This window comes from Crocodylus porosus, unplaced genomic scaffold (genome assembly GCF_001723895.1).
Source record: "Crocodylus porosus isolate Cpor-Errol unplaced genomic scaffold, CroPor_comp1, whole genome shotgun sequence".
Lineage (NCBI taxonomy): Eukaryota > Metazoa > Chordata > Crocodylia > Crocodylidae > Crocodylus > Crocodylus porosus.
In genome coordinates this window covers 111,998,063-112,017,372 of record NW_017728906.1, presented here as the reverse complement: position 1 = coordinate 112,017,372, position 19,310 = coordinate 111,998,063, and the positions used below count along the sequence as shown (strand labels likewise).

Genomic DNA, 19,310 nt, shown 5'->3' with positions numbered 1-19,310 from the left:
TGTGTGAAAGAGGTGTGTGTGGTGTATGCAGGGGACATGTGCACATGTGTGTTGGGGGAGAGAGGCTGCCTGGCTGCCTCATCCTGGAAAGCAGCTGGGAGTGAGGGAAGGGAGGAAGGGCAGGAAGCACATATAGCAGAGCTTGCCCAGGCAGTGCAGTCCATTGTTGCCCCAGTGGTGCTCTGCATGGGGTGGAGCCCCACCTGGGGCAGCCCATGCCATGCTCCAGCTCATGCCTGCCAGCCTGGCCCTGACCAACATGCACAACTTATTGGCAGGACTGCTTCCTATGCAGCTGAAGCAACCTGGGTGCTGCTTGGCTCCCCTCGCCTCTAGGAGTGGCTCCTCCTACTACTCCTGCTGTACCATTCTGGGCCAGGATGAAGCTTCAGCCAGGCAGCTCCTGACTCAGAGTGCAGGGCTCCATCTCCCACTCCCAGCTGCCTTTTACCCACTCCATGCACCTGGCACAGGCAGCCAAGTTGGTGGAAGGCAGCCAGGAGCTTCAGCTGAGTGGTTCCTGCCTTAAATTTTAGATTCTGGCTTCAGCTCCTGGCTGTCTTCCACCCACTCGGTGGATACAGTGAATGGAAGGCAACTGGAAGCCAGGAGCTGAAGCCAGAGCCCCATGCACTGGGGCAAGAGCTGCCTGGCTGTAGCTTCCTCCCTGCCCAGAGTGGCACAGCAGGAGCAGGAAGAGAAGCCAGCACTGGAGGTGAAAGGTACTAAGCTGCAGCCACATCATTGGGAGCCACATGTAGAGCACCATGGGGGCAGCTGTGGGTCAGATCCAATCAATTAGCGGGAGCCATCCACAGGCTGGATCCAATCAGTTAGGCTGCATACAGTCTGGAGGCCATATTTTGCCCACCCCAGCCCTTCATGAAATGTTTTCAAATGCATTTCATTTGGAAATATTTCAGTTGTTTCATCTGGCTACATTCTTAGATATGTTTGAAGGAATGAAAACTAATGTAAGGGAAATGTGGTATTAAGGTTGATTCCCTCACCTCCCCACCACAAAAAAAAGGCTGGTAAAGAAATAAAGAGATCAGTTAAAATTATTAAATGTCATTATAGCAAAGACAGCAAGGGAAAACAAATCATAAAAGTTCATGTTAAAATTGCATTTATTTTTAATTGTCCCTGAAACTATTTAGGAGTCTAAAATGTTAGACAGAGTCCCAATGATCTATTTAATGTTGGCATTCAAAAATGCATAATAGATTACTTTATTATGAATGTCTCTAATATTACTTCCCCTCTACAATGATTTATTGTCTGTTACACACGTCAGTTAAATCTTGTCTGTAAAGGCTTCTGGGCAGCATGTTGGAGCTTTCATCCTGATTGGGATCTTGAGGTACTCCTGTGGCATAAATAAAAAACAGTAATTTTGGCTAAGTAATCTGTCATAAGTATATCATCAACTCATATAAGATAGGGGTATGTATGTAATATATAATAACAGGGTGAAATTCACTACTTATATAGAAGACCAGCACAAATCCTATCTAGCTATCTAGCTAATTGCAGACAGCTGTGTAGCCTTTGAAATGGTTTAAATATGATTCAGGTAGTAAATATGCATGGCACTGGTCCTCTATAAGGCAGTGAATTTATCCCATGATGGAAGAGTGCATCTGCATGAGATGTTAACTGTGCAGAAGCCTAATAATACTGTACAATAGGGCATCACAGCATGAACAGTGCTAATACTCTACTGTACAGTATTATTAGTCTACTGCACAGTAGTGTCATTATAAAGGCATATGCTGACATTACTGTGCAGTAACGCTGATTACTGCACATTAATTTAGCACTTGATTATACAAGTACTAAATTTAATGTGCAGTAACTATGGTGCATTAGTGGATGTGTAGCTAGTTTCATAGTTTATAGGGTCGGGAGCAGATCATCAAGTCCAACCCCCTGCCATGGAAGGAAAGAGTACTGGGGTCAAATGACCCCAGCAAGGTGTTCATCTAGTCTCCTCTTAAAGACCCCCAGGGTAGGAGCCAGCACCACTTCTCTTGGAAGTTGGTTCCAGATCCTAGCCGCCCTGACTGTGAAGTAGCGCCTCCTGATATCTAACCTAAATCTACCCTCTGCCAGCTTGTGACCATTATCCCTGGTGCTCGGGGGAACAGGGACTCCTCCAATGCCTGCTGGTCCTCCCTGACTAGTTTGTAAATAGCCACTAGATCCCCCCTCTTAGCCTTCTCTTGTGGAGGCTAAACAAGTTCAGGTCCCTTAGCCTTTCCTTGTAGGGCTTGCCCCACTGCCCCCTGATCATGTGAATGGCCATCCTTTATACCCTCTCCATGTTGTCTACAACCCTCCTGAAGTGCAGCTCCCAGAACTGGATGCAGTACTCCAACTGTGGCCTGACCAGTGTCGCACGGAGGGAGAGGATCACCTCCTTGGACCTGCTTGAGATGCATCTGTGGATGCATGACAAGGTGTGGTTGGCCTTCCTGACCGTGCGTGTCCTGATGTGCCCAAAGTTGAGTTTGCAGATTGAGTTTCCAAACCAGGAAGGGTATCTTGAGACCCTCTGGGTCAAGATATGAGGACAACATGGGGAGGGTGACTTACTTGTAGGAGTCTACTATAGACCTCCCCACCAAGAGGAAAACCAAGATCAGGAATTCAATAGGGAACTGTTAGAAGCCATGTGGTCCCAATGAATGATCATCATGGGGGACTTTAACTTCCCTGACATTGTTGGAATGACCACACAGTCAAATCTGACAGGATGCACCGCTTTCTCATGTGCATCAATGACCTCTACCTAACCCAAGATGTCAACAGACTGACTAGAGGAGAGGCATTGCTTGATCTGGTCCTGGCCAAAGGGGAGGACCTGGTGAGTGATCTGTGGATCGAGGGGAAGCTTGGTGACATTGACCATGAAATGGTCACCTTCTTAGTTCACCAAAAAGCAGGAAAACCCCTCAGTAAAACAAAAGTCCTTAACTTTGGGAAGGCTGACTTTTGCCAACTGAGAGAATTGGTCAGTCAGGCAATTAGGGCCATACCCCCCCCCCCCCAGAAAAGGGAGTAACAAGGAATGGTCATCTCTCAAAAATATAATCCTTGAAGCACAGGACAAAGCCATACCATATCACAAGAAATGCAGTCAATGGGGAAGGAAGCCCCCATGGCTTAATAAGGAACTGCTAGACCTCATTAAGCTGAAAAAAGTAGCTTATACCAGCTGGAAAACTGGAAGCTTTACCAAAGAGAATTACTTTGCACTTGCCCACACCTGTAGAGAGCAGTCAAGAAAAGCCAAGGCACAAACTGAACTTAGGCTAGCTATGGGATTCAAGGACAACAAAAAGTCCTTCTTCAGATACATGGGATGCTGGAAAAAGAACAAGGATACCACTGGGCCCCTGAGAGATCCAATGGGTCAACAGACATCCAATACCCAAGAAATGGCCAATGTCCTAAATGACTTTTTTGCATCAGTTTTTCACCCTCCCAGGAGGATCACATTGTCAGGAAGAGCACTAACCAATCCAGGAGCAGGTGATGGGCCCAAAATTGATGTGAAGCAGGTGAGGGAACGCCTTGAGAAACTGGACATTGACAAGTCTGTGGGCCCAGATGGAACCCAAGAGTCTTGAAAGAGCTGGCATCCCCCTTGGCAGAGATATTTGAAAAATCATGGTGCTTGTGCAAGGTCCCAGACGAGTGGAAAAGAGCCAATGTGGTCCCTATCTACAAGAAAGGGAGGAGGGATGATCCAGGGAACTATAGACCAACCAATCCGATGTCCATCCCTGAAAAAATCCTGCAGAAAATTGTCAAGGGATCCACCAATGCTAGACTAAGGCAAGCTTCTGAATGCCAGCAAACATGGCTTTGTGGCCGATCTCATCTCCTTCTATAACCAGGTAACATGTGCCCTGGGCAAGGAAGATAACATGGAGCTCATATATCTGGACTTCAAGAAGGCCTTTTAGTTCCCCATGATGTCCTCCTGGTTAAGTTGGGGAATTGTGGCCTTGATCATCATATGGTCCAATGACTAGTCAACCGGCTATGGGGTCAGACCCAAAGAGTACTAGTTGAAGGGAGCAAATCAACGTGGCACAGGGTGACCAGTAGAGTCCCTCATGGTGCAGTACTTGGGCCGGTACTCTTTAACTTCTTCATCAGTGATCTGGATTCAGGGGTCAGATGTGAACTGGTCAAGTTCATGGACGATATCAAATTATGGGGGAGGGTGCCACCCTCAGGGTGATCAGACTGCAGGAAAGGCTAGGGATACAGGCTGACTTGGACACACACTCAATGTGGGCTGACCAAAACTTGATGGCCTTCAGTGCAGAGAAGTGCAAGATGCTGCACTTCAATAGGAAGAACCCCCAGTATACTTATAGGCTCGGCAATGCTATGCTCTATAGCACCATGACTGAAAGGGACTTGGAGTTCTTGATTGACGCAAGATGAATATGAGTCACCAGTGTGATGCTGTGGTTGGCAAAGATAACATGCATCCACCGATGCATGTCAAGCAAAACTAGGGAAGTCATCCTCCTGCTTTACTCGGCCCTGGTGAGACTGCAGCTGGAGTACTGTGTCTAGTATTGGACCCCCCACTTTAGGAAGGATGTGGAGAAGCTTGAGACAGTCCAGAGGACAGCCACTCATATGATCCAAGGCCTGGAGGGAAGGCCATATGAGGAGAAACTGAGACTTGGAACTCTTCAGTCTGGAGAAGAGAAAGCTTGGGGGGACTTGGTGGCAACCTACAATGGCATAACATCAGGCAACCTACAAGGGATACATCAGGACCTGGGAGATCACCTGTTCACCAGAGCTCCCCAAGGGATAACATAGTCTAACAGCCATAAAGTCCAGGAAGGCTGAATTAGACTAGACAGTGCATGTGCTCAGGGTTTGGAACAAACTCCCCCCAGAGGTTGGTGCAAACACCTACTCTGGACTCCTTCAAAAAACAGGTGGATATATTTCTTGCTGGGGTCACCTGATCCCAGCTGACTCCCTGGCTATGGCCACAGTGGCTGGACCCAATGATCTCATGAGGTGCCTTCCAGTCCCTAATGTCTAAATGTCTATGAAAATGTAACCTTGTCTGATGAAATGGATGTCATCTGGATAGAAGAGAAACATTTTTTTCTATACTTTATAGCAGAAAGTGAGATGAAGAGAGAGAATAACACACTCTTACAAACAGTGAAATTTGTATAGCTGTAAATGGCCAGGGTCTTAGTTTTACATCTTTGCCATATCAGAAATAAAGATAGTTACTGATGATGTAGGGCAGTCCTGCCATGCCTACCTTTGCTAACATGCAGGTAGCAAAGTTACCTGCAGTGTTTTCTCTTTGAGGTAGAGAAACATTGAACAAAAGTTTTTTTGAGATATGACTAGTAGGTTAAAGGCTTTATGTTGTCATTTTTGTTTGATCCTGCTTACAGCTTTATTGGAGTTAAGAGGCTACAAATGTCATAAGGGTCCATAGATGCAGAGCTAACTGCAGGATTTGGGCCACAGTGGGCATGTCCACACATGCAAGCAAGTGCACTTGCAGCAGCTCAAATAGAAGCAGTGCAAATTTGAGCTGGGGGTTTTTGCTTTAGCACATGTGCTCGGACATGCACTTTGGTGTGGAGCAAATCATGCCACTTGGGGCAAAATAACCCTGCCTGGCTCCTCCCAGATCTGCAGCCAGGGGGAGCTAGATCCTGGGGCCAGCACCTGCGCTGTTCCCAGCAGTATGAAAACCCCCCGGCAAGTAGCTCAGGGCTACTCGCTCTCAGGAGCTTTTGGAGCCCAGCCTATTGGTACCTGGGGACACTACCCTTTGTGCCAGCTGGACTGTTGAAGCATCTCTGAGAGTTCCCTGCACCCTCTTATGCATTGCAGCAGTCTGGCAGTGGGGGCTGCTGCCTGGCTGTGACCTGCTGTGCACCTGCCAGACCCAGATGGGGACTTAACAGCCAGTAGAGCCATGTGCCCCTCTGAGCCAGCTGCCAGTGGACTCTGGCTGCAGAGTTGGCCTCTTTGCAGCACTACTGCCAAGTTTGCCCCCTGCCAAGCCATCTGGGCAGCTATTGCCCAGAAGATGATCTGAGTGTGGTGGCCTGCTTTGAACTGTCAAAGCATGTCCTCCTGGCTCCATTTGGCCAGGAGGTCAGCCACAGCCAGCTAGGTCCAAGGTGGCAGCTCTGAGCAGGCAGGGGAGGTGACTCAAATCAGATGGCAGTGTCATAGAAAAGTAGATGCACTGGTGGATTTTCAGGACTTGAACAGGGTGGAAGAGATTGAATTTAGATACCTAACTCCACTTACATGACCAAAAGCTGAAATACAGTTTAGCTTCCAGTGCTTAATGAGGACTAGACACCACATCTTTGAAATAGCTTCTCTGGGGCAGAACTATCAATGCTACCAGTGATGCATCAAGACCAGTGTACTGAAGTCAGAGTATAAGAAAGCCCATGTTATCAATCAAGTCCTGAGCACTCAGATCGCTTTCACCAATTAGGAGGATCTGCCAGAATCTGGCTAGCAGAATCAAGCTAGAGTCCTGCCCTAGAGCCCTGAGGCCTCCAATGACTCTAAGGACTCTTGCCAAGCTGATAGAAGGACCTTACAGTTTGTCCCAGATGACCAATTTCCCTTGGACACAGTATTAATACACTGAGCACTGGGAATCCCAGCAACATAACCCTTCTCTCAATCTCACTTCACTCTTACACATGGCCTGGAGGATCAGATAATGGGAGTAGGTAGTAAGGCAGAGGGGAATGGCATTTTTTTCAGCATGAAATACAATCCTGTGGGCTGTCCTCTCAGGAAATCTCTAACTTGCCAAACTAGTTTGCATTGTTCTGGGAACAGTTTCTTAGCTGCCGCTCAGGCAAAGTTTTATCTGTGTGGCACCAGGAGGTGGGCACCTGGGGATCCAGTTATAGTTACAGTCAAGAGTTACAGTGTTGGAGGTACAGGAACACAGGATCTTAGCTCTGTCTCCCAGCCCATTGAGTGGTACAGCTGGACCATTGGTTGGTCATTTTCTATCCCCTTCCCTTCATGAACTTCATAACCAGTTGACAAATTATCCGATGTCCTCCTAGTCCCAGTTTGTAAAGCACTCTCATAGTGAACAAAACATACAACTTCTAGATTCTTTTAACTGTTTAATAAAAAAATATTTTGGTTCACCACAGGAGCACTATAGACATATCACAGCTATATTAGGTTGTCAGATTTTTGTGAGTCCTGCATTTCACTGTCCATGCACAACATAACACAGCAATGTCTCATTATCATTTGAAGTGCTTTTGTAATGCAAATAAGTAGGAATTATTTTAACTTTCCTTATGTGTTATGGGGCATGTGATCTTCACAGGGGTAACAAGTTTGGGAAGTAAGATTCATTTTTTTCAAATACAGAAAGCTAGATGAATTGGTTCCATGTGGTAAACGTGAGGTATTTTTTCCTCATAAAATGTGAGGTATTTTTTCTTTAAAAACACAAGATAGGAGACCTGGAAGGGCTTACAATAAAGGAAAATGTAGAAGAATATTTTGTGGAAAGCAGTTAGAAGATAAAGAAATGCAGTTAATGGTTTAGAACAGACTGATGTCTATCATATTCACTACTGTTTCACAGAATGCCAACTAGATTTATATGCCTACATCTGAAACAAAAGATGATACTTTTTCTAGTGAAAAGTTGGTTATATGATACTGAGAATATGATTTAATGTAATTCAAAGACATTGCAATCAAAATGATATAAAATATGATTTTGAAGGAAGATTTTAAAAATTTGATGTATTTAGTTTTAAAACAACCTGGCTTTAACTTTCACTTGTAAGTATCAAAGATCTAAAAAGGTTCATTAAATGTCCCACAAAAGTAAATATTATAACACTAATTAATCCTATATTGTGTTAAACTGCTAAGCACTTCAGACATCTGCAGAATTCCATAATATGTTTAGATTTGAAATCTTAAATCCCATTCTTAAAAACATTTCAGTGTGTGCCTAACTTTATTCAGCTAATTCCACTGAAGTCAATGTTAGGATTGGTGTCACTTAACGTGGAACAGGTATTGGTAAGCCCAAAAGCATCATTTAAAAAAAAGAAAGGAAAAAAAGAACAAAGTTTAAGGAATGGCATATGGGAGTCATAACAACATGTATCATCATGAAATTGAAGGAAACTTTTTCCATTTTGTTGCAAATAAAATTGCTTATTTTTACCCAAAACACTGCTAAATTAAATATTTGCAAACCAGGCACATTTTACAGCATGCATGGAATTATATACTCAACTTTTTTCTGGAGTATACAGCCCAAATTGAAGAAAAACTAGTCTTCTTTCAAGCAAAATTAGATTTGAAAATGTCTCATGAATATTTTAATATTTATTAATGGAAATTATTTTTGTTCCATCTAAAACATGTTAAAATCTTTTTTAAAGAAAGTTTTCCTATGATCTTACTTTGTCAAAATTTTAAATAAAAATGTAATGACATTCAATACAAACTGTTTTGTAAATTTTTGGATATAAAAATAGTATTTTACATTACTTTAATATTAACTTTGTATGTGCTTTAAAAAGTAAATAATAGGGAAGAAAAGGAATATGTACACTTTATGGTAGTAGGAAAAAAACTATTAGTAAACAGTGGAGACATCTACATGAGACACTACGTTGCCCTAGCGACGAGCTAGGACAATGTAGCTTGTCACTATGGAAATGTAGCATTGGTAGGCATTAACTGTGACACCACTACTACTGCACAGTAGGGTAAAAAATGACCTGTGTGCTACAGGAACTGTGCAGGACTGCAGTCATTTAGTACTTGCTAAAGAACTAGCTGTGCAGTGAGGCACATGTAGACATACCCAGTAAGAATGAAAAAAATCAAGTTATAAAATATCTTTTGACTTCAAATAGAGCTGTATAGCAAACAGGTCACTTAATATGGAGAAATATATTTTTTGTGTTTCACAAGAAAGATGCAGTTGCCGCCAGCATGGAGCTGATGCCAGAGCTGTGGAGCCTGGCGCAGTTGTTTGCAGCCTGCTTGCTGCCGCTGCCCAGAACCCAGATTGCCTACAAACGGCTGTGCTGGGCTCCAGAACCCTGCTATCACCTCTGTTCCAGCAGTGGAAAAGAGACCGGGGCTGCACTGCCTCAGGCCCCTCCCCCTCCTCCTGTTCTGATGCGTGGATGCATGCACTGGTGTATGAAGCTGATGCTGGAGCCTGGCACAGCTGTTTGGAGCCTCCTGGCTGCAGCTGGCCCCAGTTCTGGGTAGCTGCTGCAAGCTGAGAGCCTAGGCTGCTCCCAGCAGGTAGCTGGAATGCTGCAAACCCTGCTAGGAGCAGCCCAGGCTCCAGCAGCTACCCAGAGCTGGGGTAGCTGCCGACAGCCACAGAGCCTGGGCTGGGGGCAGGGGCTTTGGGTGTGGGACAAGAGGTAGTAGGGCTGGGGGGCAGCAGGGCTGAGGGGCAGGGGCACAAGTAGGGCATCCTGCCATGTACCCCTTGCCTTCAGTTTGTTTTTCTGGCATGCCAGCACTCAGGCACCTTCCAAGGTAGGCATTGTGGTGTTTTTTGGCACTCCAACCAAAAAATGTTGCCTGCCCCTGCATTACAGCATTTTGACCTCTCATACCAGTCAGGCACCCATGTCCCATTGCGAGACGACAGCTTGCTTGATGGCGTGAGTCCTTAAGGTACCCAAGGGATCTCGCCTGTCATGACTTTGTTGGAAAAATTATTGAAGGGATGAAGTTCTTAAATCCTGTATCTCTTGGTTCCCTCTTGGTTCTCACATGACAGCCTTGGTCCTGTGGCTCCACCTCCCCTACACCCCACCTAGCACCAACCAATAAGATGTTATAGCTCGGTCAAGTCTAACTTCAGGCTAACAGCCATGGGTGGGGCAATGCCCCCTGTTTAGTGGTATACAAAGTTAAAGTTCATATATTTTAAAGAGTCCTTATTTCTCTTTAGGATTCAATGTTTGCCTGACTTACTTCCTCCAAAACCCTGGAGTGGAGTACCTTACCTAAAGCGCCTTCCCCAAAGTGTACTTACGAAGTCACCAATACTTTATTTCTTTTCCTTCCTCAGGCTCTCCACTGTCCCAGTTCCTGCCCTTGTTGTGAGGGGGTGTGGCTGTGTGTGGGGGAAACGGGGTATATTGGGGGGGTTATGTATATGTGGGAGGTTGGGGGGGCAGTGTGTGGGTGTGAGGAAGGTTGCGGGGCTGTGAGGACTCCCCACAATCCCCCCCCATAGTGCAGCAGCAGATGGGGTTCTCAGGGAGCAGATGCCTGGCAAAGCGCAGCTCCAGCAAGTGCTGCACATCAGCCTCTGCATGGCTGCCTGTATCACTGGTGCTTCCTGCCACTCATATGCAGCCCCTGCACTATCACAGCAGGGAGTTAAGCCCCACATGCTATGCAGCCCCAGCAGGGAAGACACCTGGCTTCAGTATGTGGGGCTTCCTTCCCTGCTGTGTGAGTACAGGGGCTGCACGTGAGTTAGGCAGGGAACACTGGCAATACAGACAGCCACACAAAGGCTGAGCCCCTTGCTGTAATATGCAGCACTGACTGAAGCTGTGCTCCATCTACTGCTGCTGCTGCAACTGTCTGCTGGGGCTGAGCACCATGGTGGGGGACTCCCCACTCTCCCTCACACCCACACACTGTCCACCCCAGCTCCACACTGTCACCACCCCCTGTCCCCCTGGGTGTGGGTTCCGTTCTGCCACTAGCCCCAGATGCACATCCCGGGCTCCCTCCCAACTGCAGCCCCACCCCCACTGCTTCCCTACATGCTGCCCAGAACCAGCAAGAGGCCAGGGAAACAGGCAGCTCCCGGTGGTTGTAGCAGCCCTGTATGGAAGCTGCATGCTGGCCAGCTAGGCCCTTCCACCCATGAGGGTGGGAGCCAGGTAAATAGGGTACTTTTTGGGGCTGCGTGTACATATGGACACCTTGCTTCCACCCTTGTGGGTGGAAGGGCTGGGCAGGGCAGGGCACTATTTGTTGGGGAGCCCCATGGGCCAGATGAAAGTCCTAAATGGGCCAAATCCAGCACACAGGCCAACCCTGGTTAAGATCTGTGAGTTTTTCATTAACACGTTTTTTTTATTTGCTGTACTATTAGGTGGACATAATGTGGCAAAAAAATTCTGTGGCAATTCCCCTTTGGGAAAGAACTAGTTCTACATTTAATACTCTTTTGTTATGTTTAATGTAAATTGGAGCTTTTCCCCCCCCCGCCTCTTTGGGTGCATTTACACAAGATGCTTTACTGCACATTAGACTAATGTAATGCACAGTAAAGCATCACTATCTTCATGTGCACAGGAGTTACTATGCAGTATATTAATTTAATGCAGTATTTTCTAAAGGAACTAGAATAATGGTATCTTAACAAATGCGGCGTACCACACATGTAGATGCTGCCTGGGAGCAAACTGGTCAACCTAGGCAGCAGAAGGGAACAGGGGGCAGGGAGAGCTGTCTCAGCTCACCAGGCAGCTGCCTGCCAACCACATACTTATCAGGATGTGTCTCAATCTCTACATGGCTGGGAGAGCTATCCCAGATGCCTTCTAGCTACATGGAGATCAGGATGAGTCCCAATCTCCCACATGGCTGGGAGGCACCTGCCCACCTAGCCAGGACTGCTCTCTCCTTCCCCCTCAGCCCCCCACTCGGGGCCAACCCTATCACCCCCTATCTGGGACAACTCTCCCCTACCCTCTGAGGATTGGGACTAAAATCCCATGGTCCCTGCCAGACTGGGGCTGGCACCTAGGGGAGCCTGAACTCCCCCTGGCTGCTGCAGGAGGGCAAAGCAGGGCAGGAACAGCCCTTGACTGGAATGCTCCTGTGAGGCTCAATTTGCTCTCGACAAGGGCGCATGTAGAGAAGTGTGTTGGGGAGAATATTAATGATCCTGAATTTTCTGCGCAGAAAATTCAGGCACATTAACTGCATGTGTATATGCACTCTTGATAGTCATAGGCCACCTGCTGCTTATGGCTGAATATTTATTTGTTTCCCTGAATATTTATTATAATTTCAGTTTTAAATATAGCCCCTTCATGCATTTGTTGCATTTAGTCCTAACTGTGAAACAGATTAATGGATGTTTGGTTTAAAGATGAGAAACAGTAATTTAGTTTCTTCTCATTCACTTTGCTCTTTTTTTGCACATTAGCCTTTTCAGATTTTTAAATGATACTTCATAAAGTTTGAGGTAGGCTTTGAAAAAGCAATGATCCTTTGCTAGTCCAACACCCATTTTTTTCTTTTAGTATGTAATTTCCAAATGAGGATATTTGTTATTTTGTTTCAGAATATATAAAAAAATAAAAACAGCATGGCTGCATCTCCAGCTGGAAAAAGGTTCTACCAACCCCAGTCCTCTCTTCAACATAATATTGTGAGAGGAGGAAAATGAAGAAGCCTTGCAGGGTGAAATAAAGAAAATAATATCAGAAGGACAGTGGAAGAGAGAGAAAAGCAATTGTCTTAGTGCATAAAATTAATACAAAAAGAACTCTGTAACCATTATATTGGGATTTATGGTGCTATCTGAATTCCCACAAAGTGATTTTCTCTTCCTTCCTCTCTCCCCCATCATAGACTATGACAGGGGCCAGATGTGGCCTGCCAGCCCATTCTATCCAGTCTGTGGGGCCCCTAAAAAATTTAGAAAGTTAATATTTGTCTGCCCTGGGCTGCCCTCAATGGCTTGCCAAAACTCAATAAGCAACCTTCTCCCCAAAATAATTACCCGCCCCAGTCTATGATATTAAAAGAAATCCCTTGATGACATGTCACCATAACACATTGGTGTTTCATGGTTGTTTTTATGAATACTAATATACTCTGCTCCTGGGGTATAAAACAATGCACCAACAAAACTCGAGCCAGGCTAGAAATATTGTATAAATTGGTTAATGTTAAAATAATTAAAATTTATTTTATTACCAAGTACATGATCAGAATAGACCAACTTACATTTACATTTAATAGGTGAGGGAATAAAATTATCACTAATACCTTTGACAGTGTTATCAGTGTTATCAAGATCCTAACTCTGGTGAAAGCTTAATGACTCTCCATCCATTTTGACTTCCAATAACCAGTGTGCTGCTCTTAGTAAACTAGTTCTTGGAAACCAACCTTCCACTCCTGTAATTGTTATGCTTCCTGATGCACCCAGCACACATGTAGGTTACGTGCACTTGGAAAAAGACTTGGGAAGAAACAAAAGATTTTTCAACTACACCTTCCACACACTTGGGAGCTGGAGCTGAAGCCCTGCACTCTGGGGCAGGAGTTTCCCAACTGCAGCTTCCCCCCAACCTGGCTGGGTGTTTGGTGCCTAGTGTACATCTGTACAGCTGCTCTCACGTCCCCGTGCTATCTGTTTCCAGAGTGGTGCAGCAGGGGCAGAAGGAGGAACCATTGTAGCCAGGGGAAGCTTAGCAGTACCTGGGCAGCTGCAGCTGTACTAGGAACAACCCTTCCAGGAAGCTGGGGCTGCTGGTGGGTGCAGGCGACTGTGTGGTGTGGGCTGCCCTGGGTGGGAGCAGGAAGGCCTCAGCCACATGCAGAGTGCTGTGGGGGCAGCTGCAGGCTGAATAAAATTAAGTGGATAGCAGGATCCAGCCCATGGCCCATCCCTGGTTTAGAAGGACCAAGGTATATCACAAGGATATGATATACCTTGACTTTAGCAAAGCTTTTGGTACTCTCTCTCATGACATTGCCAGCACTGCCACTGCCTGCCCCAATTGCAGCCTGGCCCAGCCTCCACCAGGAAGAGCCCGGCACAGCCCCAGCCTCAGTCTGCAACAGCCTGCCCCAAGGAGCACATGCCCCCCCATGCCCTCCTGGGGCGCATGCTGCAGTGGGAGCCACCTTCCCCTGCACCTCCCGATGAGCCATGGCTTTGTCCTATGCTTTGCCCCACCCCACCCCAGCTGGGCAGCACCTGCCCCTGCCCCAGCCCCACTCACAACGGGGGCCTTGATCTGTCCCCCCCCGCCACACACCCCTTCCCTCCCCTACAACAGACTTAACAGCCAAACCCGGCTGCTCTCCTCACTGTGGAGCTGCATATTGGAATTGGATCAGTATCGGTTGATACGGCTTGTTAAAAAAATTGGCCAATGGTATTGGCCCAAAAATTCTCTCTTGATGCACCCCTAGTATCCATCTCACCAATGCCTCATTGTCTAGTTGGGAGGAAGTATCAAATGGTGTTCCTCAAAGTCTGTCTGACTGTGTTTAATATCTTTATTAATCATGCAGGACGTTGGCTGCTATAGTTCCCCTGCTTTGCCTGTGGCAAGTCAGGGTGCTGGGTCTATGTCAGGGTTGATAGTACTCTTATGTATAGTTTAGATTATGGACTGTATAAGATGGTTTGGATAGGGATGATCTTGCCTCAAGCAAGGGGGGCGGACTGATGACCTCTGGCTCCTTTTAGCCCTACTTTTCTATGATTCTGTGACAGAGTATATGCTTAGCAAATTTACCAATGACACCAAATTGAGTGGAGTTGCACTACCCTTTTGCTGGCTGAACTGCATGGCCCCTGCACCCTATACTTACTGCAGCAGTTTGGCAGTGGGGGCTGCTTCCTGACTGTGACCTGCTACCACCTGCAACAGCATCCACCCCCTTGGACCTACGGCCCCATGGTTGCATGCCCACCAGACCTGGATAAGGTGCCCCCACTCTGCCATCTGGGCAGCTATTGCCCAGAAACTGTGCTCATTATGGTGGTCCACTTTGAACTGTCAAAGCGTGTCTTCTTGGCTGCAAATGGCCAAGAGGTCAGCCATCTCGTCTGCCTGGCCAGAACTCTGCCTACTGAGTATGCTCAGTAGCAGTGTGGACATTTGTGCCTGCTGTGCCTCCACATCAACATAGAATACATCTTCACCAGGCCAGATAACAAGGAGTACAATAGCCAAAATTCATAGTTTCATAGTTTCTAGGGTGGGAAGGGACCTGAGCAGATCATCTAGTCTGACCCCCTGCCATGGCAGAAAAGAATACTGGGGTCAAATGACCCCAATACTGGGGTACATCACCTACAACTCTGCCAATCTCATCCATGCTATCACATGCTTACAATTCCTACATGCTGCCTATATTGGACAGAAAGGATGATCTCTATGTGTAAAAATGAATGAACACTGATCTGGTATTAGGTGCAAAAAGACATAAAAGCCTATGGCAGAACACTTTAATCTTCCTGTACAGTCTATTGCTGACCTCAGGATCACTATTCTTAAAAAGAATTTTTTTTTATAACAGTTTGAATGGGAAAACAAGAAATTATCTGCAAACTGGACCGTGTTAACTATGGTTTAAACAGGGACTATGGTTTATTTTCTTATTACCTGGATTAACTTTTGTGACCCCTTTGTTTCTGTGGGTTCTCTGCTTGTATCATTCTCATAGCACATCCCCTCCCCTATCCCTGCTTCCCTTCTTCTCTCCTGCTTTCCCACTTATTGTAGTCTAATCAGTCACTCCACTTTATACTTTGTTCTATGTTGTCCTTTCACAGCATCTGCTGAAGTAAACGTGGGTTAATGAAAGTTTGTGTCCTCTCTCACGATATATACTCTTATATACCTTATTTCACAGTGTATAGGTCAGCTAACCACTTGAGTATTTCTCCAGAGTCTACGTAGGTTTTGTGGGCTGTACCATGCTCAGTGGTGCCACAGCTGTACTGTTGATCCCCTTTTCTGGTGACTGACCTCCTTTTAGTCACAGTTTCAACATAAAAAAAAAATTAATGAACTCTCTTTCACATTGAAAAAAAATCTCACTTAAAAAAAGAAAGTGATGATCTAAAAGTTATAATAATTATTAAACCCCTTTAAAATTCAATTATACCCAGGGCTGAAAGCTAGAGAGGGCATGAAGAATACAGTACATTATATTAGCAATAAGTATCATGAAAAGAAACACAAAATCTAATGGAAGTAAGCCCAGCCCCGATGACTTTTTTTATCTTTTTATTTTTTTTTACAATACACAAGAAAAACTCTGTTGATTAGTAATGATCTCAAGGCATATATTCTGGCCTTTGTCATACATATGCCCCTTTTATGTTGTGTTTTATGTGTTAATAACTAGGAACATACTAGATCTCGTTCTGAGTTACACCACGACCCCTTTACATCTTGTGACAGATTGCCCTGACAACGTTCCCTGAGAAAGTTATGAAAACAAGGGGCCTGGCATAGGATAACCTTGTTCCCAGGTCCCAAAAGAAAAAGCTTATTGGTATAGCTAAATAACTACACTATGCTTATTTTATGCTTCCTAAGGCCCAAAGGCTAACATACAAATATCTGAAGGATAGAGAAGCTGCTGCATACCTCCAAAATATAGTGAGCCTAAGGACGGTGGCATAAAAGCTGCCTTTGTCTGTCCCAACCCCAAATCCACTAATAGAGTAACTGAGAATCAAGCTAAGTACCTATGTAACTTGAAACAGGATAATTTTATTCATGTAATCAAGAAATTATAAAGTATGCACATAAGTACTCATTTTTATTTATAAATTTATTTTCATTTTACTGCATTATTTTACAGTGCCTTCAAAGTAGCTCCCTACTTTACATACTACATGGAAGGCAATGTGCCTCTTGAAACTGTAAGTGGAAGATGAGAGTTCCTGCTTAAAAGGAGGTTTCTGTTCTTCAAATCATTCTCTAAGAAAAGTTATAAGCTGAAAACAATTTAAACAGTGAAACTATTATTTTTTCTACAAGGATGAACAAATATTCATTGTACCTGATGGCAAAAGTGGGCTACCAGAAAAAACAGCTTAGAATATTACAGCATATTTTGTAGTCCACCTAATATATTATGCTAGCTTGCAACTTTACCACATTTAAATGTAGTAAATGGCACTATAAACTAAAATAAATGTGGTACAAGGGTCTGAGATGACTTGCTCCATTTTAGTCTACATCAAAATGAGCATTTGATCTGTTGTATAGCAATAATTTTGTAAAATAATAGCATGAAACTGCATCAAAATAATACATCTTTCATAAAATTGTATACAAGATAATTAAATTTATCTTACATAAAAACACAAATGTCACGGTTTGCCAGAATTATATTTACAATATAAATTCTTCCCATTTACACACATGCATTAAAATAAAATCTTGGTATGTGATGAGCTATATCCCTAAAATAATACTATTATGATATCTAAATACAAACTCTCTGGGCCTCTATTTTATTTTTATAATAGGCTTATGCATTAGGCCTCAGTTAATTCATCTTTTAAAAACCTCAGGCTAAGGAAAACTGAAAGAGAGGCTTAAAGCACAGAGAATTAAGAACCATTATGGAAAGACAGTGATCTAGAACTCAGAATCAAATGCTGCTGAACTTCCCCCTAGGCCATGACACCATTCTAGGAAAAATGCTGCTCATGGAATAATGGTGATCAGGGCCATACAAGTATCACCTTAAAAGATAAATAGGAAGACTTCAGTTTACTTTAAGAGCAGGTTTTTGCCATCAGCATATTCATTCTCTTTCTTTCCATTGCCTTCTGTTGATTACATACAGCCACAAACTCTTTCCATCTTCCAAGCTTCCAGCTGCTTTCTACATCAGCCTATGTAGAACTAATTCAGAGGACAATGTACAGGGATTACAGAGGAATTACTGAAAGGCTACACCAGCAACACACCCATCAAGTATTGATCTGAGGGCTTTGCATTCTGTATTTGCACCACTGAAATTTAGCTTGACTTTGTTTTTTAATTCACAAGTTTAAAGTTCACAAATAGAACAAAATGTAACCAAGACAATAGCCTAAAAATGATATAGTTATTATTTTTATTGCTCTATGGCAACATTTTATGGAAGAGATTGCTGAAATAACTTAAACAACATCCCATTACAATATACACTAGAGCAACACCTGAGACAAAAATGTTCAAAAGGGAAGCCAAGTTAGCAGTCTACAGTTTGAATCAAAGCACCTAATGAAACCCACCTCCCTATTTTTTTCTCAGAGAACATTAGCTACCAGCTAAACATTCCAATATCAATGAAGCTGCCAATTTCCTGCAATTAATACCATTTTTGATAAAATATAAAGAGCATTTGGAGGAACTAAAACGCATATATAACTTTTATCACTAATCAGTCAAACATAATCAAGTTGAAAAAATTGTTTTTGAAAAAGCTGTGAAATGTACAACAGAAAGGTTTACCTTGAAAAGCAGCTGCATTATGGGATATTAAGAACTTTAAAGCAGAACTTGATTCTTGAAGCACTTCCTGTATATCCTGCTTTGCTGAAACCTGATATCTCTCTTCCATATTTTTGGTACAGCATGTTGGATTTTTAGAAGTGCAAACCTGAAGATCAGTCCCTAGAGAAAGAAGTACATTTTTATTTTCAAAATTCATTATTACTCTAGAGCACTCAGTGCCATCCAAGTCCTCCTCTGTAGACAAGACAAAGAAATAAAAGCACCATACAAAGATCTCAAAGATGTCCAATTCAACTGAACAAAAAAAAAAAAAAAAGATGAATGTAGGAACCAAGATATTTATTTGAAGAAAACAAACATAATTAAGGAGAATATCTCATATACCATTCTATTTTCTTAATGCTGTGTGATCTCAACCTAGCTGTTGATTATACTGGATAAATACTGGGAGACATACAGGGAAGCATATGGCACAATAAATTACTGCTCGACTCCACTGCTGGCACTCCATAATCTACCCTCAAATGCTGAACTGACCAAGAAGGTACTAGGACTACCCACTGATAAGCATAAGAGGCAACAGTGCTTACTAATGCAATGGTGGGAAGCTAACCTATGCCACCTGGCTGCGTTTACATTATTGGACTACTAATTTTTCTGATGAACTAACGATGATTTTTGCTCAATTGCCAGTGCCATTACTGACATACAGCTTACTGCATGCATATCTGATAAAATCCTAGTTCATAACTTGATGAGAAAGTTGAAATCTTTTCTTATTGCTGCAAACTATGCTACATTTATTCCAGGACACAGCCATCCCTTGTCATTTTTTCATGAAAAAGATACACAAATATTCCGGTACCTCATAATCAGGGATCTTGGTTTTATCTGATTTTACAAAAATCCCAAATTTTTGGTTTAAAAAAGTAACCCAAAATCCCCATTTTCCATGATTAAAATAAAATGCTGTTAATGTATAGATATATCTATAGTGTT

General features: G+C 43.9%; 1 protein-coding gene across 1 annotated transcript; it reads right to left on the bottom strand.

The window, feature by feature from the left end:
• Positions 1-1,112: 1,112 nt before the first annotated feature.
• Positions 1,113-18,523, bottom strand: LOC109306402 (glypican-5-like). The gene is made up of 2 exons (XM_019529757.1): positions 18,309-18,523; positions 1,113-1,369 (listed from the first exon to the last, which is right to left on the bottom strand). Exons 1-2 carry the CDS (start codon positions 18,505-18,507, stop codon positions 1,275-1,277), a joined length of 294 nt encoding a protein of 97 aa, XP_019385302.1. The 5' UTR covers positions 18,508-18,523; the 3' UTR covers positions 1,113-1,274.
• Between the last annotated feature and the right edge of the window lie 787 nt (positions 18,524-19,310).